General features: G+C 38.7%; 1 protein-coding gene and 1 long non-coding RNA gene across 2 annotated transcripts; both read left to right on the top strand.

The window, feature by feature from the left end:
* The first annotated feature begins 7,513 nt into the window (after positions 1-7,513).
* On the top strand, positions 7,514-17,516 carry LOC116670530 (uncharacterized). Its single transcript, XM_032501105.1, has 8 exons — positions 7,514-7,571; positions 7,656-8,043; positions 12,168-12,235; positions 12,868-12,957; positions 16,435-16,782; positions 16,899-16,925; positions 17,039-17,145; positions 17,244-17,516. Exons 1-8 carry the CDS (start codon positions 7,529-7,531, stop codon positions 17,325-17,327), a joined length of 1,155 nt encoding a protein of 384 aa, XP_032356996.1. The 5' UTR covers positions 7,514-7,528; the 3' UTR covers positions 17,328-17,516.
* LOC116670316 (uncharacterized) lies at positions 13,630-14,181 on the top strand. The gene is made up of 2 exons (XR_004326999.1): positions 13,630-13,761; positions 14,112-14,181. It is a non-coding gene; the product is annotated as an uncharacterized LOC116670316 (long non-coding RNA).
* Positions 17,517-17,716: the final 200 nt, after the last annotated feature.

The raw sequence follows: 17,716 nt of genomic DNA, 5'->3' as shown, positions 1-17,716 counted from the left end.
ATAATATATATCTAAACAGCATATTAATGAGACCTTTGAAAGGGTTTCGTGTTCTTAGCAATGTTTTTTTTTTCCCTGGTCAAATTGGTAAAATCACCCACTTGCGCTGTGGAGAAAGGTTTAGCAATGGAGAACGTTACTGGTGTAATGACGTTACTTCTTGAAACCCAGGCCCTCAAATGTTTACTTTAGACACTGACATCTCCACAATGGCTTGGTAGCATATTCTTACTTTTCAAACTGCATTTAAAAAAGGCCACCTCCTTTGTTTTTTGCAAATTGCACTGCAAAAATAGCCCTTAGCAACCCTTAAGTTACCGTGTTAGTTTATAGCGTATGAGGAGCAGATTTGAGTCCAGCATGCTCACACTTAAACGGTTTACGGCATAACGTGTCATACCCGATGAGAGTCGAGTCAAAACGGCTCTGACCGAGTGCATGTGTGAGTCGTACACACTCATACACACTCGTACAGTCATTTTTACTGGGTGCGAGACTCAAATCTGCACCCAACTTTTAATGGGGAGATACCTATACAAACATCATAGAGTTAGTTAGCTTAGCCCAAAATAGCTATCAAACAAAAGGCACTGAACAAAGCCAAACAAGAACCCAAATATGATAAACATGTTTGCACAAAGCTAATTAACAACTTGGTGAGGTGGTGCTTTGATTCTTGGCAACTTTGAGAAGAGTAAATGCTTCAGAAGCAGCCGACAGCAGGAGAGGAATACTCCGATTCAAACTTGAAGTAATGTAACACACTTTGCGGCCAACCGTTAGCCTGGGAATCCAGACCCAAATCCGAAAGATTAAAGGTCTGGCACTGAGTAATGAAAAGGGCTCAACTCGAGGGCCGGCACCAAGCGTGCATTTGAAAATCTCACTGCACACTGCGACCAATCACAACAACAACACACATATCACACATATCCCGAGCCTCAAACGATTAGCTACCAGCGGAGCTAACTGGCAGATTAAACTCCTGCCATATCCGGTCGGCAAAACAACAAAAACGTCCTTCTTGCAAAGGAACGATTTGAGCGCTGTCGTTTGTTTCTCTTTAAGATAAAAAGCCAAGTCAAACTTGTTCATTTTAGCGGCCAAAGTTGCTTCAAACAGATTGTGTTCATCCTCAACCATCTTGTAATGTTTACTAATGACTGACGTTGCACTGGTTGTCGTCATCTGTTTAGCTCGACTCTGGCCCCGCCAATATAAGATATACACCGATGTGATTGCTGCAACTTGGCTACAAAGGCATGGTTGATGAACAGCATTACTCGATGCCAGAGTGACTCGCTGAGCAAATTCAAATTCTGCTCTTGAGGACTCTGGATTTCTGGGGTAGCCAACCACTGGTGTGAAGAACAACCTACAAGTGGACTCCATGCACAGCAAAAACGTTATAATTCCTCCACATGGCCATTCTGAAGAAAAGTTATTAAACCGTTGTTAGCAGTAAGCTTGCTTTAGAAATGCGTTTTGGGCAGTCATTCTCACGTCAACATAAATTAGTTTTTATTTATTTGTCCCAGTAGGAGTCCGTACCTAGGGTTAAGGTTACGACCATTTATTTACATGAGCACAGTATTCCCGCATAAAAGTAATTACATTCAGCATAAAGGATAAATTCAAGACAAAAGACTTGATTTTGTTTTTAGCTTTTTTTTTTTAGTAGATGAGTTCTGCTAGTCTTTGGTTGGAATGAAAACCTGCAGATTACTCCTGCTTACTCCTAAGTCTTAAACGTAAAAAAAAAGACACTGAAGTATTCAACCAGGTTGCATGTTCTAGGTCATAGGCTATTCACAAAAATGTAGACCTAATGAAATACAATTACAAATTCTAATGAAATGCATCAAGCTTTAGTCACATTTTTTTGTTTTCAGAATCATTATATACAACACGCTTTACAGACCACTACACCGAAACAATCCATCACAATTCATTAAATATGTATTCTTCATTTCTGATCAGAAAATGCACCAAAGAAGCAGTAGCAGGCAGACGAACAGTTGCGAGCAGAGGAAGAAGGTGGAGACAGGGGAGGTGTGATATGGTGAATGGAAGATAGTCATTTCTCATTTGTAATGAGCTTGTCAGAGCAGAGCGACGTGTGAATGGTCCAGCTCTAATACCAGATTTTAGTATATGATAATTGTTAATTATACATGAGAACATTTATTTTTCTGAATTATCACTGTTGCACAAATCTTGATTTAAGTTTCCAGGATGACTCCAGCTTTATACATATGTGGAGTTTTATTGCTCATGCTTACAAGTAAGTCTGATTCAATGTATGTCTTTTTCACGTAACACCAATGTCTGTGTTTACGGTATAAAAAATTTGTATTTTAAGATTTAAATTGTCTTTCATCACAGGAAAAGTGGAGAGTGTAAACTTTGAACAGTCCTTTCCTCAACTTGTGCAGGAAGGGACTAAGGAGATCAAGATTTACTGCAGTCATGATGACAGCAGCCTCCAAGTTATGCTATGGTACCAACACCAAACTACACATAGCAGGCGCTCCATGAGCCTCATCGGGTACTCAGTCCTCCAGGGTGAACCTAGCTACGAGGACCAGTTCAAAGACTCCAGATTCCAGATTAAGGGAGAAGGCACATTGAAAGGGTCTCTGCTCATTCGCACAGTGAATTTGGCAGACTCAGCTGTGTATTTCTGCGCTGCCAGTACACAGTGATGTGGTTTGATGTCACTGCTTCACTAAAACCTTCCAATGACTTATAACAGCTGCTGCTCCTACTGATGCCTGGGCTTTGTCTGTCGATACCTCATACCGATGTTGAATTAATAAACTGTATACCTTCCACCCTGTACCTTCCTTCCACCATGTGGCACCAGACATTCCTAACTAAACATTAATTTCATAACTAAGACAAAATAACATACAGTAGATGTGATGTATTGAATTTGCATGTTGCTTAACGGTTAACTCAACTCTTCCAGCATGCGACGCACGTGCTGTCGACGAATGACGTAGGATGTGCTCTGACAGACTATGGATCTGTTCATTTTTACTATCCTGAGTCAGCCATTTTGTCAATATCGAAGCCAATATTCAATCTTAATATTGGAACTGTGCACCCCAATTATAACCAGAATCACGTACCAAAGTGTAACTATGTATATATCGAACGTTTCATTTAAACATATAAAAGAAAGTTAATATAGACTTTTACACATATTACGTTAACTGAGAGTTTTAACATTTTTATTTTCCAGGTAATAAGGTAACCTTGTCAGACCTTCCTACACAGCACTGCGGAGGAGGATCTGGCTAGTCCAAAATTGTGCTCTGGTTTATTGGCATTTCTTTAAACCAATAACAATCGTCTTGGGCGATGCTAGGAGCTGGACGGACCAATGATGCCTCTGTAAAATAGTTTCGGGAAGGAACATGTGTACGTTCAGGTTAATATTTGTTTTAGTTCTGCAACAGAAAACTGATTGGACAGATAGTCCAGCTGGCTGTCTGGATTTACCCTGCAGAGATCTGAGGCAGGGGTGTCTGACTGGGGGGAAAAAGGGGACCGAGTACCCAGTGCCCTCATGTGAGGGTGCTAGAAAGATGCTAGATTTAATAGCTAGGGCCCATAGAAAGTGCCAATCTATAGGGCCCAATTTTGTGCTACAACCCTGATCTGAGGATCAGTTAACCATAGTCCTCATGAATCCACCGTAGTTTGAAATGCCGACACAAAGAAAGCGGAAGGTAAAAGATACCTGGCAAAAAAGAGTGGTAGTGGAATGTTGTGGATATAGACTATACTGTAACTAATAATGTCAAAATTGCATTCACTGATAATGTAACATCTTGTTAGGATATGTAAAAGATTGTTTTGTTATGTGTTGTACAACGTGCATCGTGCCGAGGACGGCACACTTCTGTCGCTGTGGAGTCACAGTTAAACAACTGTTATAAAATTAAAGAAAATAAAGAAATACAGAAATGTACTGCACCGCTAGTGTTTAGACTCTAAACTCTAAAGGAAAAAGGTCTAAATGCACACTAAACTAGAGTTTAGTGTGCATTTATACCTTTTTCCTTTTTTTTTGCCTTTTTTGCATTTTTTTTTCCTACCTCACCAACAATCCAAGGAAATAGATTATTCAAGCCATTTTATCCCAAAATTAACTGTTTGCCCTGCTTTTCCGGGGAAGGCTGAGCGGTACTGCGCAGCCTCCAAATGTGCTTGACGACTTAGACGTCTGAAAGTTGTAAGTCTTCTGGTAACTGTGCCAAGAGAAATCTCAATCATTCCCAATCAGCAGAGACAAAGAATGTAGGAATATGTTAGGAGATAACGTAGACACAGGCTAATTATTGCTAACTAACATGCTAGTTAACATTAGTAATTAAACTTAAACAGCTGATGTAAGTCAAAACTGTCTGCGAGCTTTTCTGACAATACTGTGATTTGTCGACTATGCGACAGCAAGTCGCGTGGTTATGAAAATCATTTTTACAAAAACATCTGCTACGGAGCCATAATGTAAGTTACAAGGTAGAAGAGCCTTTTATACATTGTCGTGTTTCTTTAGAAATAAATGGACGAATAATGTCTTTAAATGCTTCAGATGTAAAGTTATTTGCTGCCAAAGTGATGTCAAAATGAATGGGAGTTAATGGGATGCCAACGGCGGGTGATGGCTTTGTAGCATTAAAATGGCGCCATAGGGGCTACATTTAGAGAGGAAAGGCTTACCCCCTTGCTTCTACCTTCCCCGCCGCAGCTGCTACATGCTCAATGTGTGTATCATTGCTTTGTCTGAAGGCTACGGATTTCAACGAGCCCTCGTATGAACCAATCTGTCTATGGAAGCCTATGAGAGCCCTGGGAAAGTAATCAAATCACTGACCCACGTGCAGGAGATCGACTTTTGTGAGACCAGTTAAAACTAGATGTTACGAGACCCTCCTACCTGTTTAGCCAATAAGACGAATCCATAGACACCATACTTTTTTGACCCTGTGGGTTGTCTTATTTCTTGCATTTCACGTCCTGAACAATTTATAATTACTTCTCTCTATATAATTATGTAGCCTATATAGTCATGTCAAGCATGTTTGTGATGTCATTTTTGTGTCATTTTTGAGTCTTTTGGGTTCTGTAGTTTTTCTGTAGTAAGATGAGACATGTGGCCATGGTATTGTGTTGTCTGTATCTCACAAGAGTTACAGCAGTGTATTAAAATAATTTTACAGATGCATGACTTGCATGACGGAAATAAAAAAATGTCCATTCTAGTCTCTGTAACTTTGAATCACCCTGCCACTTGTAACAGATACTTGAGAGTTAGCTTTCCAATTATATCAGGCACATCCCAGAGGTTCAAAGTGTATGGGAGCTGTACCACTTTAAATTTGGGTATAGATTAGACTAAAAAGCATGGAACTTCAAGCGTTTCTTAAGAAGATTTACCTGCTCCTCAGATCTGTGCTGGGTAAATCCAGACAGCTAGCTAGACTATCTGTCCAATCTGAGTTTTCTGTTGCATGACTCAACTTTTAAACATACACACGTTCCACCAAAACAAGTTCCTTCCGAGGCTATTATGCAGCGGCACCGCAGATTTTCTCTGGTGCTTAGCAATGCCCAAGACGATTGTGATTGGTTTAAAAAAAAAACTAGAACGTGTTTTCCTCCCATCCTTGAACGCTATGTGGACTAACTAGACCCTCCTTTGTCTATTGTACAGGTAATCACTGGTTAAAGGGATAGTTGGGATTTTTAAAGTGGGGTTGTATGAGCTACTCAACAGTCAGTGTATTAGTTACAGTAGTTTGGAGGAACAGACTGGAGTACCGATACAAAGTTAGCGCTGTGGATGGGGCCATCAGCAAAACCTATTTAAGCCACCTGTAACAATCAATATTCCACTTTAAGTGTATATGCTATGTTTGTGCCTTTAATTCAACTCAATTGTATTTATAGCATCAATTAGGGGCGGCTGTGGCTCAGTGGTAGAGCGGTTGCCTGCCAATTGGAAGGTTGGTGGTTCGATCCCCGCCCCATTGTCATTGTCATTGTCGAAGTGTCCTTGGGCAAGACACTGAACCCCGAATTGCCCCCGGTGCTGCGCATCGGAGTGTGAATGTGTATGAATATTTATCTGATGAGCAGGTGGTACCTTGTACGGCAGCCTCGGCCACAGTGTATGAATGTGTGTGAATGGTGAATGGTTCCTGTAGATGTAAAAGCGCTTTGAGCAGTTGTTAAGACTGGAAAAGCGCTATATAAATACATATATATATAAATATGTTTTACATATATCAATTCACAAGAGTTATCTCAAGATACTTCACAGTTTGAGTAGGTCTAGACAACATTCTATAATTTACAAAGATTAAAGATTACAATAATTCCCCCAAGAGCAAGCATTTAGTGTGACAGTGGCGAGGAAAAAGTCCCTTTTAGGAAGAAACCTTGGACAATGGTCAATGAAACTATGACTGAAAATAGTAGCAGGGTGTATCAGGGCTCTGCTGGACGTTGCAGGGCTTCACCTTGCTGTCAAACAGCCCTTCAGGACAGTAAATTGAAGCGGTTATATCCTTTTACAGCATGTATGCTTTTTCACAGCCACCAGATGACATACCTTGTAGAAACAGGAGTTGTTGGTCTACCGTTGCCACAATAGGTTATTGTGTGACTTTGGTGAATGACAACTAACCCTTTAAAAAAAAAAATTACAAAATAACACTAACTAACTAACTAACAAGCAACTCCCGTGTTCCGCGTGGTAAACATAGTTTTTGTCAAAGGAGTCTGGTGGCTTTGAAGAGAGAATAGATGGCTATAACGTCTTTACTTCCCCATCAGAAAGGGCAGTGTGATGGCACGGTAAAGCAGTGACAGTCATTTTTTTAGGTTTCTAAAATGCTGCCCCCGTCCACAGCAGTACATTTCTTAGCTTCCGTGTCGGTACTCATGTCTGCTTCTTCAAATAAGAGGCATGGCATCTACTCTAAGTGGGCTAATACCCTCACCCCCCATTCAAAATATCAGAACTAACCCTTTAATCTAGTATAATGTAAAATTATTAAATTATTTGTTTATTACTTTTTTGCATGTAATTTAAATTTGTTGACTTTTGACAGTGTATATATACTCTTGGTAGTCTGTTGCTTATTGCAAATCAAGTATTTGGTGAAAGTCACCCTACCAAAAAAATACTTACATAGCCTCACTTACAATATAGTAAGAGTTTTAGAGAGAGCTAGTAACTGTCGCAGAAGGGGTGTGCACTAACACACTGAAACCTGGCACTACAAACATTTGCTAGTGTGCGTACGTAATGTAGCTTTAACACACACCAATAGCATGAGCAGCCAAAGCTCTCAAAAGGAAAAAAACTCCCCCAGGGTCAACCAGGAGACTGGGTGTACTCAGAAACCACTCAGTACGGTCTGCCAGCAGCTGTTCAGCCTGAAGACAGAGTTGTGATTTGGAATATATATATAGTTTTTTTTTTCAAATTAGTTTTTTTATTGTTTGATCAATGTCAACACTATTGCTACTGTTTTCCATTCTCATCTTCACCAGTAAGAATATTTTTACAGTTTTTATTTTGCATTTTCTTCATACCGATTTCCTTGTTGAAGTTTTTTTTATTTTCTACTTACTAGATATCTCCGGTGGTGTAAAACTTCACCAGCCTTCATTTGTTATCAGCCGCAAAGGAGACCCCCAGGCTGTGACTTTGCAGTGTGAACAAGACGATGAACAATACTTCTACATGTACTGGTACAGACAAAGCAGCAGCAGTATGGAAATGCAGCTAGTAGCATATTCTCTCGGTAAAGATGCGAGCAGCATTGAAGCTCCCTTCAACAAATCCAAGTACAGCATGACCCGGCCTGCAGTGCTTCATTCCTCTATGCAGATCCACCCTGTTGAGACTGGAGATTCAGCTGTGTATTACTGTGCCTCCAGTAGAGCACGATGGTTCAGAAAGCCTCAGCAGCTTAACAAGAACCTCAAGAAGAAACCAGGAAGAGGCTGCATGGAGGAGGGGTGAATGAGGATGGTTCATGTGTTGACAGTCTCACATTGGCAGACCTATCGCTACAGTGCTGTGGACTAAAGTCTAGCTACAACACACATACATTCTGGGATAGGAGAATAAAAACCTCTCTGGGTTGTTTGCATTTCTTTTAACCAGGGCTTCTTAAAGTGCGGACTAAGAGCTGCATTAGGACCATACGGCAAATCAATCCGGACCCCAAAACAGTGAGAAAGGGGCTAAAAACGTCAAAGGCAACAAAAAAGAAATCTGTTAAAAAAATTTTTTTAAAAGGCTGAAAGAGCAGAAAAAAATTCAACAACATGCAAGCAACAAAAACGTCCTTTTACTACATTAAGCTGCTGCTGTACTTTTACTGCATGAAGCTCAATAAAACGGACAAAATATATTTTTTTTGTTAATGCCAATTGTTCCGGACAAAATCAGACATGTGTTTATGAACCCCTGCTTTAAACCAATCACAATGGTCTTGGGCGGCGCTAAGCTCTGGACGCAGCGACGGAGGCTCTGCTAAATAGTCTCGGGAAGGAACTTGTTTGGGTGGAACATTTGCACTCCGAAAAAGTAAACGCCACATCCAATATTAAATGAAGTTACCTACACAACACAGTAACGTGAGCCATATAAATTAGCTGGATACATGGTTAAACATAATTTGCTCTTACCAGTGTATCATTGTGTGTAAACATATTCTTTGCAAATCTTTACAATCATTTCCCAAAGAAGCAGGCCTGCCTTGTTGCACAAACCACATTTTCTTCCAAACTTGACATTTTCACCGTGTAGCAAGTTGCTTGCTCGAAGTTGTTGTTTCCCAAAGCAAATAGAGTTCGAGAACGGCAACCGACAGAGAGCAGAAGGCGAGGGACATCGTGTCAGGCAATCATCATGGAAATGTACTTCCGTTGATTCAATTCAAGTTCATTTACAGTATCAAATCATAACAACAGTTATCTTGACACTTTATAGATTAGGGCTGCACGATTATGGCCAAAATGATAACCACGATTATTTTGATCAATATTGAGATCACGATTAATTATCACGGCCATTTGTTGATTTTAACCAAAATCACACACATAGGCTATTTATAACCGCTTTTACACCCAAATTATGCTACATTCTTCTTATGTTGAAGTTGTATGTTGTATAGACATACAGCTGCAACACATGGAAATGAAAATGAAGCTATCTGAATAAATAGCATAGGATATACATATATACATATATACATATATAATACATACATATACTAATATATACATAATATACACTACTACATATATACTATATATATTATACATATATATATACATAACATACTATATACATTAAATAACATATATATAATAATACATAATACTATATATAATCATACATACATACATACATATACATACATATATATATATAACACACATATATATATATATATACATACACACCTATATATATATATATAATATACACACATAATATAATAAATATATATATAAATAAACAATAACTTATACATAAAATGAACATGACTTAAATGGTAGTAGTAGTTCATCTCATAGCAGGCGTTACAGTCCTATGATCCAGACTACTGTGTTGAAGTCTGACACACAAACCAACATAAATGTGACATGAAAATTTGAAAGAATAAACTGGTTTTAAAAAACAAAACAAAATTCTATGAATTCCTTAAAAAAAAGGTATTAGAATGCTTTGGTGCAAGTTATTGTGTTCCTGCAACACAAAACCACAAAGCAGATCTTGTTCAATCAGAAGCAGTGTCTAACAGTTTAAGTACTTGTCACTTTCGTGCAATATTGATTGTCCAACAGAGTTTAGTTGGTCAGTGCACATGTGTAACTTGTCCACAGTTATATTCTATAATTTGCATAAGTCTGCACAAATAATAATGTGTATTGAAGAGGTTATCATACACTGACCTCTACAGGGTTCATGTGGGATTACACAGGTAAACAACATCTAAGGGACAACACACCTCAACTGTTTTTTTTTTTTTTTAGAAGTCAGGATATGTCAAAGGAAAAGTCAACTAATTAAAGTGGTATTGAAATGAAGAATTGGGTGGCCGGGTTGGTCAGCCTGGACACAGAAGTCCAGGGTTGAGTCCGCCCTGTGAGGCTCTTCTGCTTGTCTTCCCCCTCTCTCTCCCCCCCCTTTCTCGCCTAGCTGTCCTGTCCATTAAGGGCGGGACACCCCCCCAAAAAGAATAATATGACTTAGGCTGGATAAGCTACATTTAATATACAAGTGATCTCTGCAGAACAACTCTGATGTAACATCATAATTGTTATATTTCATTTTAGGCATGAGCTCACAGTAGCCTCCTATCAATCATCTCAAGGGAGGCCAGTAATAAGTCAAGACTTTAAAAGTATATTTAATGTTTATTTTATAGGAACAGCTGAATATTCAACCCATGATTCACGTACAATTTTAAGGTAATTGTTTTTTGCTTGGTTAGTACTTTATACTCCACTACATTTCAGAAGGGAATTTTGCACTTTAACTCCACTACATTTATTTTGTAGCTTTAGCTACTTTGCAGATTCACTTTATTAATACAAAATATTAAAACATACATGATTTATTATAGATAACAGTATATATGGTTAGCTCAACAGTTACCAGCTGCAGATCCATCATTGAGTGCCGGACCAACAGACTCAAGGACTCCTTTGTCCCTCATGCCATTAGACTATACAACTCCTCACTAGGGGGGAGGAGGAAATAAGGCAGAGAGGACATACTACATACATACATACATACATACATACATACATACATACATACAGTAAACATACACACATACATACATACATGCACACCTGGATTTAAAATTTCACACCTGGTCACTTTATAATAATTTTTTTAACACTGGACTAAACACTGACACTTTATTATAATTTATGGTCTTTCTTTGTTTATTTGACGAATGTTCTTATTGTTGTTATTATTTTTATTGTTATTTTTGTTGTCTTTATACTGTCTTTTTATCTATTTTTTATTCTTTTTTCTTGCTAAAACTGCTGCTGGAACTTTCAATTTCCTGCGGGAGTCATCCCAAAGGATCAATAAATAGAAGTCTAAGTCTAAGTCTAAGTGAAATACAATCCTATAATACATGTATAAGATACTGAAATGGTCAATCTGCATTTGGTACTTCAAGTGTGTGTGTGTGTATATATTATATTATATATATATATATATATATATATATATATATATATATATATATAATATATATATATGCACAGTATATTTTTTTGCAGGACTTTATTTGTAACTTGTGTACTTTGTACTATAAATGTGATGTGGTCATTTATTGTTAAGGAATAAACTGCTTTAATGCCACTTTTGAGTCATACATTACCTTGAAAACAAAGAAACAGTTTAAGGATCACCTAGAGTATCAGTCACATCTGCCAGTGAAAGGTTCTCAGTTCACTGACAACTGGATGGATAAAAAGGTGTGACCAGGAGATGTCCTCCTCTGAACAGCTACAAACAAAGAGCAGTTTCCCCTTTTCCTTCCCTCGGTTCCGTTTCTTTTCTTAGCTGTCACAGAAATAGCAGCAGTCAGGTTGGAGTCAGCCAGCCCGAGCTGCACAGCTGCTCTCACAACAGAGAGAGATGGAGGCTGAGATATGGAGAGGCTGGCTGGGGGAGGGAGAGGGGAGACAACCAGAGAGACTTCAGGTTTTTTGTATGATTTTTTTGTCGTGGGGACAGGGGCCACGGTGATACAAACCCATAGAGCGCTGTACAAAAACCTCCTGCCATTAACAGCCATTGTGCAGACTGCTACATGCTACCTGGGAGAGCCGGGGAGATGAAAAATCCATAGTTTTGAAGGCAGCGCACTTTGGAATTTAAAAGTCCATGTTTATGCAGAAGAGCTGCTTGGAAAAAAGGTTTTTTAAATTACTTTTACTTCATTTGAGCAGCGTTGGCATGCTTCTTTCAGTCGCCCACAAAAAAAACGAACATATTAGCACATTATGAGGCATATCCTGCATGTTTTAACCTTCTTCATCCCCTGGATTATTACACTGTGTCTCAACATGCTGACTATGGGACGTTTTGAGTCTTTTGGTAGAGGAGATATTCAGTGTGACACTGGATCTGAAGCTTACTTTGGAAAGGGAACAAAACTCACTGTTTTGGGTAAGTACATCTCTCCTGCTTCACTCCACTGCAACAAACTTACAATAGTAGACATGTGGTTATGAAAGGGAAGGTAAAACTCTTATTATGAAATAGTTGAAATATTGGGGCTGAAGACAGAAACTGTTGACCTACACTGACCCTGCTTTCTTTGGAAAAGGAACCAGACTGACAGTTTTAGGTAATATTCAGTTTATTTGGGTTTTAAAATTGTCCTATTGTTTTAAAGGTCTTGATATCAGAAAAAAAACTTTCAAGATAATTGTGGTAGAGAAAAGTTGGGGTCATTCATTCTCTGCACTTCAATGCAAACAAGCTTATTTTGGGAAAAGGAACCAAAATGTTTTAGGTAAATATTTCAGTTACTTTTTTTTTATAATTGTCATATTGCTTTAGAGTCTTAGCATGAATAGTAAAAACGTTCTAAAGATAATTCTGGTAGAGAAAGAGTTGAGAGTTTCATGCTCAGTTCTCTGCACTGTGACAACTTAAACGAAGCTTACTTTGGAAAAGGAACCAAACTGACTGTTTTGGGTAAGTCAAGGACGGTCAAAGTTTGTAACATGTAATAAGCTGTACAATGTGTGTGCTTCAATAAGATTTACAATATACTTGGGTCTTCGTAATTTAAGTTGAGCGCTCAGTGCTTTTTGATATTAAGCCTGAGCGCTGTGCCAATTACGAAGCCTACTTCGGCCAGGGAACAAAACTGACTGTTCTTGGTAAGTAAGACATCAGAAAATCGTTCTCACTCATTTTCCTGTAGGAGAAGTTCAAACATTTCACAGGCAGGTTGGTTGTTGAGGGAGAATGTTTGTGTTACAAAAACCAAACGGCAGTGCAGCAAATGTTGGTATTGGATTTAAAGAAAAGTCATATTTGATACAACAAACATTTAAATGCACCTGAAAGCAAAGAAGCTAAGTAAAAGCAACATGTTGGGCTGGTTTGAGCACTGATGGAGGACACTGTGACACTGGTGCTAATGAAGCTTACTTCGGTGGAGGTACAAAGTTAACTGTTTTAGGTAAGAAATCAAATCAAATTGAAAAAATAGCACTGTAATTAGAGTGTTTCATACTTCAACTTAGCTGCACAAATCCTCTTTAAAAATTCAAGTTTTAATTCTCAAGCTAAAACACTGATGGTTTGAAGCAATACTACTGTATTCCGGCCATGACTAAACAGACTGTTCTTGGCAAGTTGAAATAAAGTTTATCAGGTTGATAAGTCAGAAGTTTGTGTTGCATAGAACCTGGGAAAAACAGGAAAGTTGCAAAACTAAAATGCAAAGATTCAAAGTAAAAGCAGCATGTTGGGCTGCTTTGAGCACTGATGGAGTACACTGTGACTCTGCTAATGAAGCTTACTTCGGTGAAGGAACAAAATTAACTGTTTTAGGTAAGAAATCAAATCAAATGAAAAACACAGCACTGTAATTAGAGTGTTTCATACTGTACTTAAGTCTAGTTTACCAAAGAAGCAAAGTAAAAGCAGCATGCTGGGCTGGTTTGAGCACTGATCAGGTGCACTGTGACTCTGGTGGTTATGAAGCTTACTTCGGTGAAGGAACAAAGTTAACCGTTTTGGGTAAGAAATCAAATCTAACTAAGTAAAGAGCTTTGTAACAGTTTCTTTAAGAAACCTACTGTACTCTACATAATTAAAGTTGATCTTAAACGGCGCGTCAGTACGAAGCCTATTTCCGCCAGCGAACTAAACTGAATGTTGTTGGTAAGTCAAGACTAAGTTTGACAGGGTGATAAGTGATATGTTTATATAACGTGTGAAAACTGGAAAGTTGCATTCATGACCAATCCAGAAAGCAAAGAAGCAAAGTAAAAGCTCATGTTGGGCTGGTTTGAGCACTGATCAGGTGCACTGTGACCCAGACTTCAGAGGCTTACTTTGGTGGAGGAACAAAGTTAACTGTTTTAGGTAAGAAATCAAATGAAAATATAAAAATTGTAATTCGTTTTTTTAAGAAATGTACAGCACTCTTCTCTAGTGAGTTCCTTTGATTTAGGTGTTGCTCAGTGCTCGGAGCTTTTTGTTCTTAAGTTTTAACGCTGTGTCAGCGCGAAGCCTATTTCGGCCAGGGAACTAGACTCACTGTTCTGGGTAAGTTTACTTGGTAAAAGAGATGATCCTATTGCATGGGACTGGTTTAAACAGCCTTTAGGTATTGGTTTTAAAAAAGGAAAGTTACATTTAGTACAAAACTAAAATAGAAGGTTAAAAGCAGCATGTTATGAGCACTGATCAGATGCACCGTGACTCTGGTGGTGCTGCAAGAGGCTTACTTTGGTGGAGGAACAAAGTTAACTGTTTTAGGTAAGAAAACATGACACGTTGGATTTTGTTAAGATGTTTTGGACACTGAAGATACTCCAAGGCTCTACAGACTCCCAACCACCAATGATAAACCATGATTGAACCCTTTTATACTGCATCACGCTGATTATCGCTGGTTGAAATAATCACACAATAGTCCCAAAAGCATGTGGCTGTTTAAGAGGTGGAAGTTACTAAAGGGAGATCAAACTCTTCAGCAAACTAAAGTAGATTAAAGTCTGTAAATGGCAGAGAAAGAAAGAGAAAGTTGGAATCATTTGAAAGGGGCACAGATGAAGAGAGGCAGTAGGGAGACGTTTTGTTACAGCCGAAGGTCTCTGTGCTCCTACAACCGAGGCTTTCTTTGGAGCTGGAACTAAACTCACCGTTTTAGGTGAGAAAACCCGCAATAAAACATCTCAGGGCCGGACTCTCAGCTTGTTTGTATGCTATGATTATGGGCAATATTAAGAACATGTCTAATAGACATTTGATTTGATGGTAGTGAGCAGAGTGTGCTCATTTTAAATGTGTGAAATTAATTAATGCAGAAGACAGTTCATGCCAGTAAAAACAATCCTATAGTCTGTGTTTTCCAGTCAAAGGGCTGCAGCTATAAAACATTTGGCTCTACGCCCAGATTAGTACTCTCACAGCCAGTTCTTATCAGCGCTGTCAAACACTGTGTTCCCAGTCAGAGGCTTACTTTGGAGCTGGAACTAAACTCACCGTTTTAGGTAAGGCAATTACTAAACTTAAGTAATGCAACAAGGCTGTATAATAACATTCCATAGGATATAATGGAAATGTTGTTTTCTAATCTTAAATATACCCTAAATTGGAAGTTTAATGGTATTAGTAACTAATGCAATTTGGTATGACTATGTATTGTTTCTACAAAAACAAATCTTAAAAAAAAGAAGAAAAAGAAAAAAAGAGCCCAGTGTCAGCGTACAGCTGTCAGTGGTGAGAGGCTGAGCAGTTTTCCTGTAGCCTCGTATCAGTGTGAACAACTACGATCCTGCTTACTTTGGCAGTGGCACCAGACTGACAGTGTTGGGTAAGAAAATGTCAAAACCCATGAGCAGAAATGTTTGTCTTGTGCCCTTCTCTTAACTTAAATTGAGAAGTAGCTGAAAGTTAGCTTTTAGTTAAAAAAAGAAAGAAAGAAAGAAGTCTTTCAGTGTCTTTGCTGGAGCAGCATTGTGTTGCTTTGTGCCAAAACTGTGAAAGAAATAATTAAGGAATCTTTTCTAGAGCAACGAAAGGCTATTTGGTCTAGAAACCTGACTTAATGCATTCCTTGCAAGCTCTAAAAATTGTCAATGAGTGGATAGCAAGTATTTGCTTAGTTGCTGGAATGTAGAATTCCTGTCTTGCATTAAACAGTATATTCAACAAGTCTATCTATCAAATGATATGAATAAGATTATAAGTGGGATCCATGCCATAAAATAAATTGGATTTTATATCTAGAGTCACAAATGGCGTAAAAAGAAGTTAGCCATCATTCAGCCGTTGTAGATCTTTGTCAGTTTTTTATATGCGAGTGAGCGGTGTGCTCCAACACTTACCCTGCTGAATTTGGAGAGGGAACCAAATTAACAGTTCTTGGTAAGATCACAGCAGCATAAAGCTTTTCTTTCTCTTAAGGAATTAGATTTTGATGTCTCTTAGTGTGAGCTCAGTAACCCGTAATCATTTTCTTTGTTATTAATGTTTCTCCTGATTCTCTCTGGGTCCTGGTTTGCATGTCTAAATTCTGGTATTCAGATGTCACATGAAGATGAGAGTTAATATTGCACATTGGTTTGCTGTGGATCTATAGGCAACTTACATTTTGTTGGTGTTATCTGTTCTTGCAGAACCAGACCATGAAATCAAAGAACCAACAGTGAAGGTGCTTGAACCTTCAAAAAAGGAGTGTCGAAAGCAGACAGACGGAGCGAGGAAGAAGACCATTGTCTGTGTGGCCAGTGGATTCTACCCGGACCATGTCACTGTTGACTGGCAGATCGACGGGGAGACTCAAACCACTGGTGTGGCCACTGATAACGCTGCCCTGCGGGAAGGCAAGACGTACAGAATCACCAGCAGGCTGAGGGTCCCTAGAGAACACTGGTACACACTCGACAAAAACTTCACCTGCATCGTCAACTTCTACAATGGCAGTGCATCAAGCAATTATACCGGGACAGTTGTGGGTGTTAAAGGTCTGTTGTTTTTGGTTCTTTTGGAACTCAGAAAGGATCTAATCTGAATCTTTTTGTTTTGGGGGGTAATGATTATCTGTCCCCATCTAATCCATGTCTTATTCTTCTATCATCAGGTGAGGAAGAAGGCGGCATGACAAGAGGTAAACATGACTCTGGGATTAGTGTCTGCTTTCCTTGTGTGATCTCCACAAAGTGCACCGGCTGTTTTCTCTTCATGTCACTGACTGTTTGTACATGTTTGAACTTTCTGCAGAGGATTATTTGAAGATCTCCCAGACGGCCAAACTCTCCTACGGTCTTCTAATCATCAAGAGCAGCCTCTATGGAGCCTTTGTGGCCTTTTTGGTGTGGAAGCTTCAGGTTTGTCCCACAATGACTTTTCTCTTATGTCACTTGACATTAACATGGGAATGAACAATAATCAAAGAGCTCATGATGCCGTGTCCTGTCTGTTGCAGAAAAAAGGAAAACAGACCTACGGAGAGCTGAGCCCTGAACAAAGGAAATCTATGGGGAACAACGGTGGTGAATTCTGTAAATAAAACAAATAAACAACACATTTGCATTGTGTTAATTTAGATGGAGAGCTCTATGCATATTCTTGTTGTAATCTCAAAGCTACATCGGGTATGCAAACACTTTGGCATCACATTTTTAGAAATACTTAGTTCTGTGTGTTTGTGAATAATTTGATTCACTTTTTTAATTCTTAATAAAAGTATTTCAGAGAATCTCATCAGTCTTGTGCTTTCATTTCTCTATAGAGAGGTTTTTTTATGATGACAAACTACATTAATTTTATATCAAAATCTATATCTGAGTCGATCTTCATATCAGATGGTGAATTTAAATAGGTTAGACATTGCTCTCGCATCTCATCTGACACCGAACATCACTTTATCCACAGACTGTGTCAGGTATTTTTAGCTGC

This window comes from Etheostoma spectabile, chromosome 20, assembly GCF_008692095.1.
Source record: "Etheostoma spectabile isolate EspeVRDwgs_2016 chromosome 20, UIUC_Espe_1.0, whole genome shotgun sequence".
NCBI lineage: Eukaryota > Metazoa > Chordata > Actinopteri > Perciformes > Percidae > Etheostoma > Etheostoma spectabile.
The sequence above is the reverse complement of the archived record's forward strand: the minus strand, read 5'-3'. Positions and strand labels throughout refer to the sequence as shown.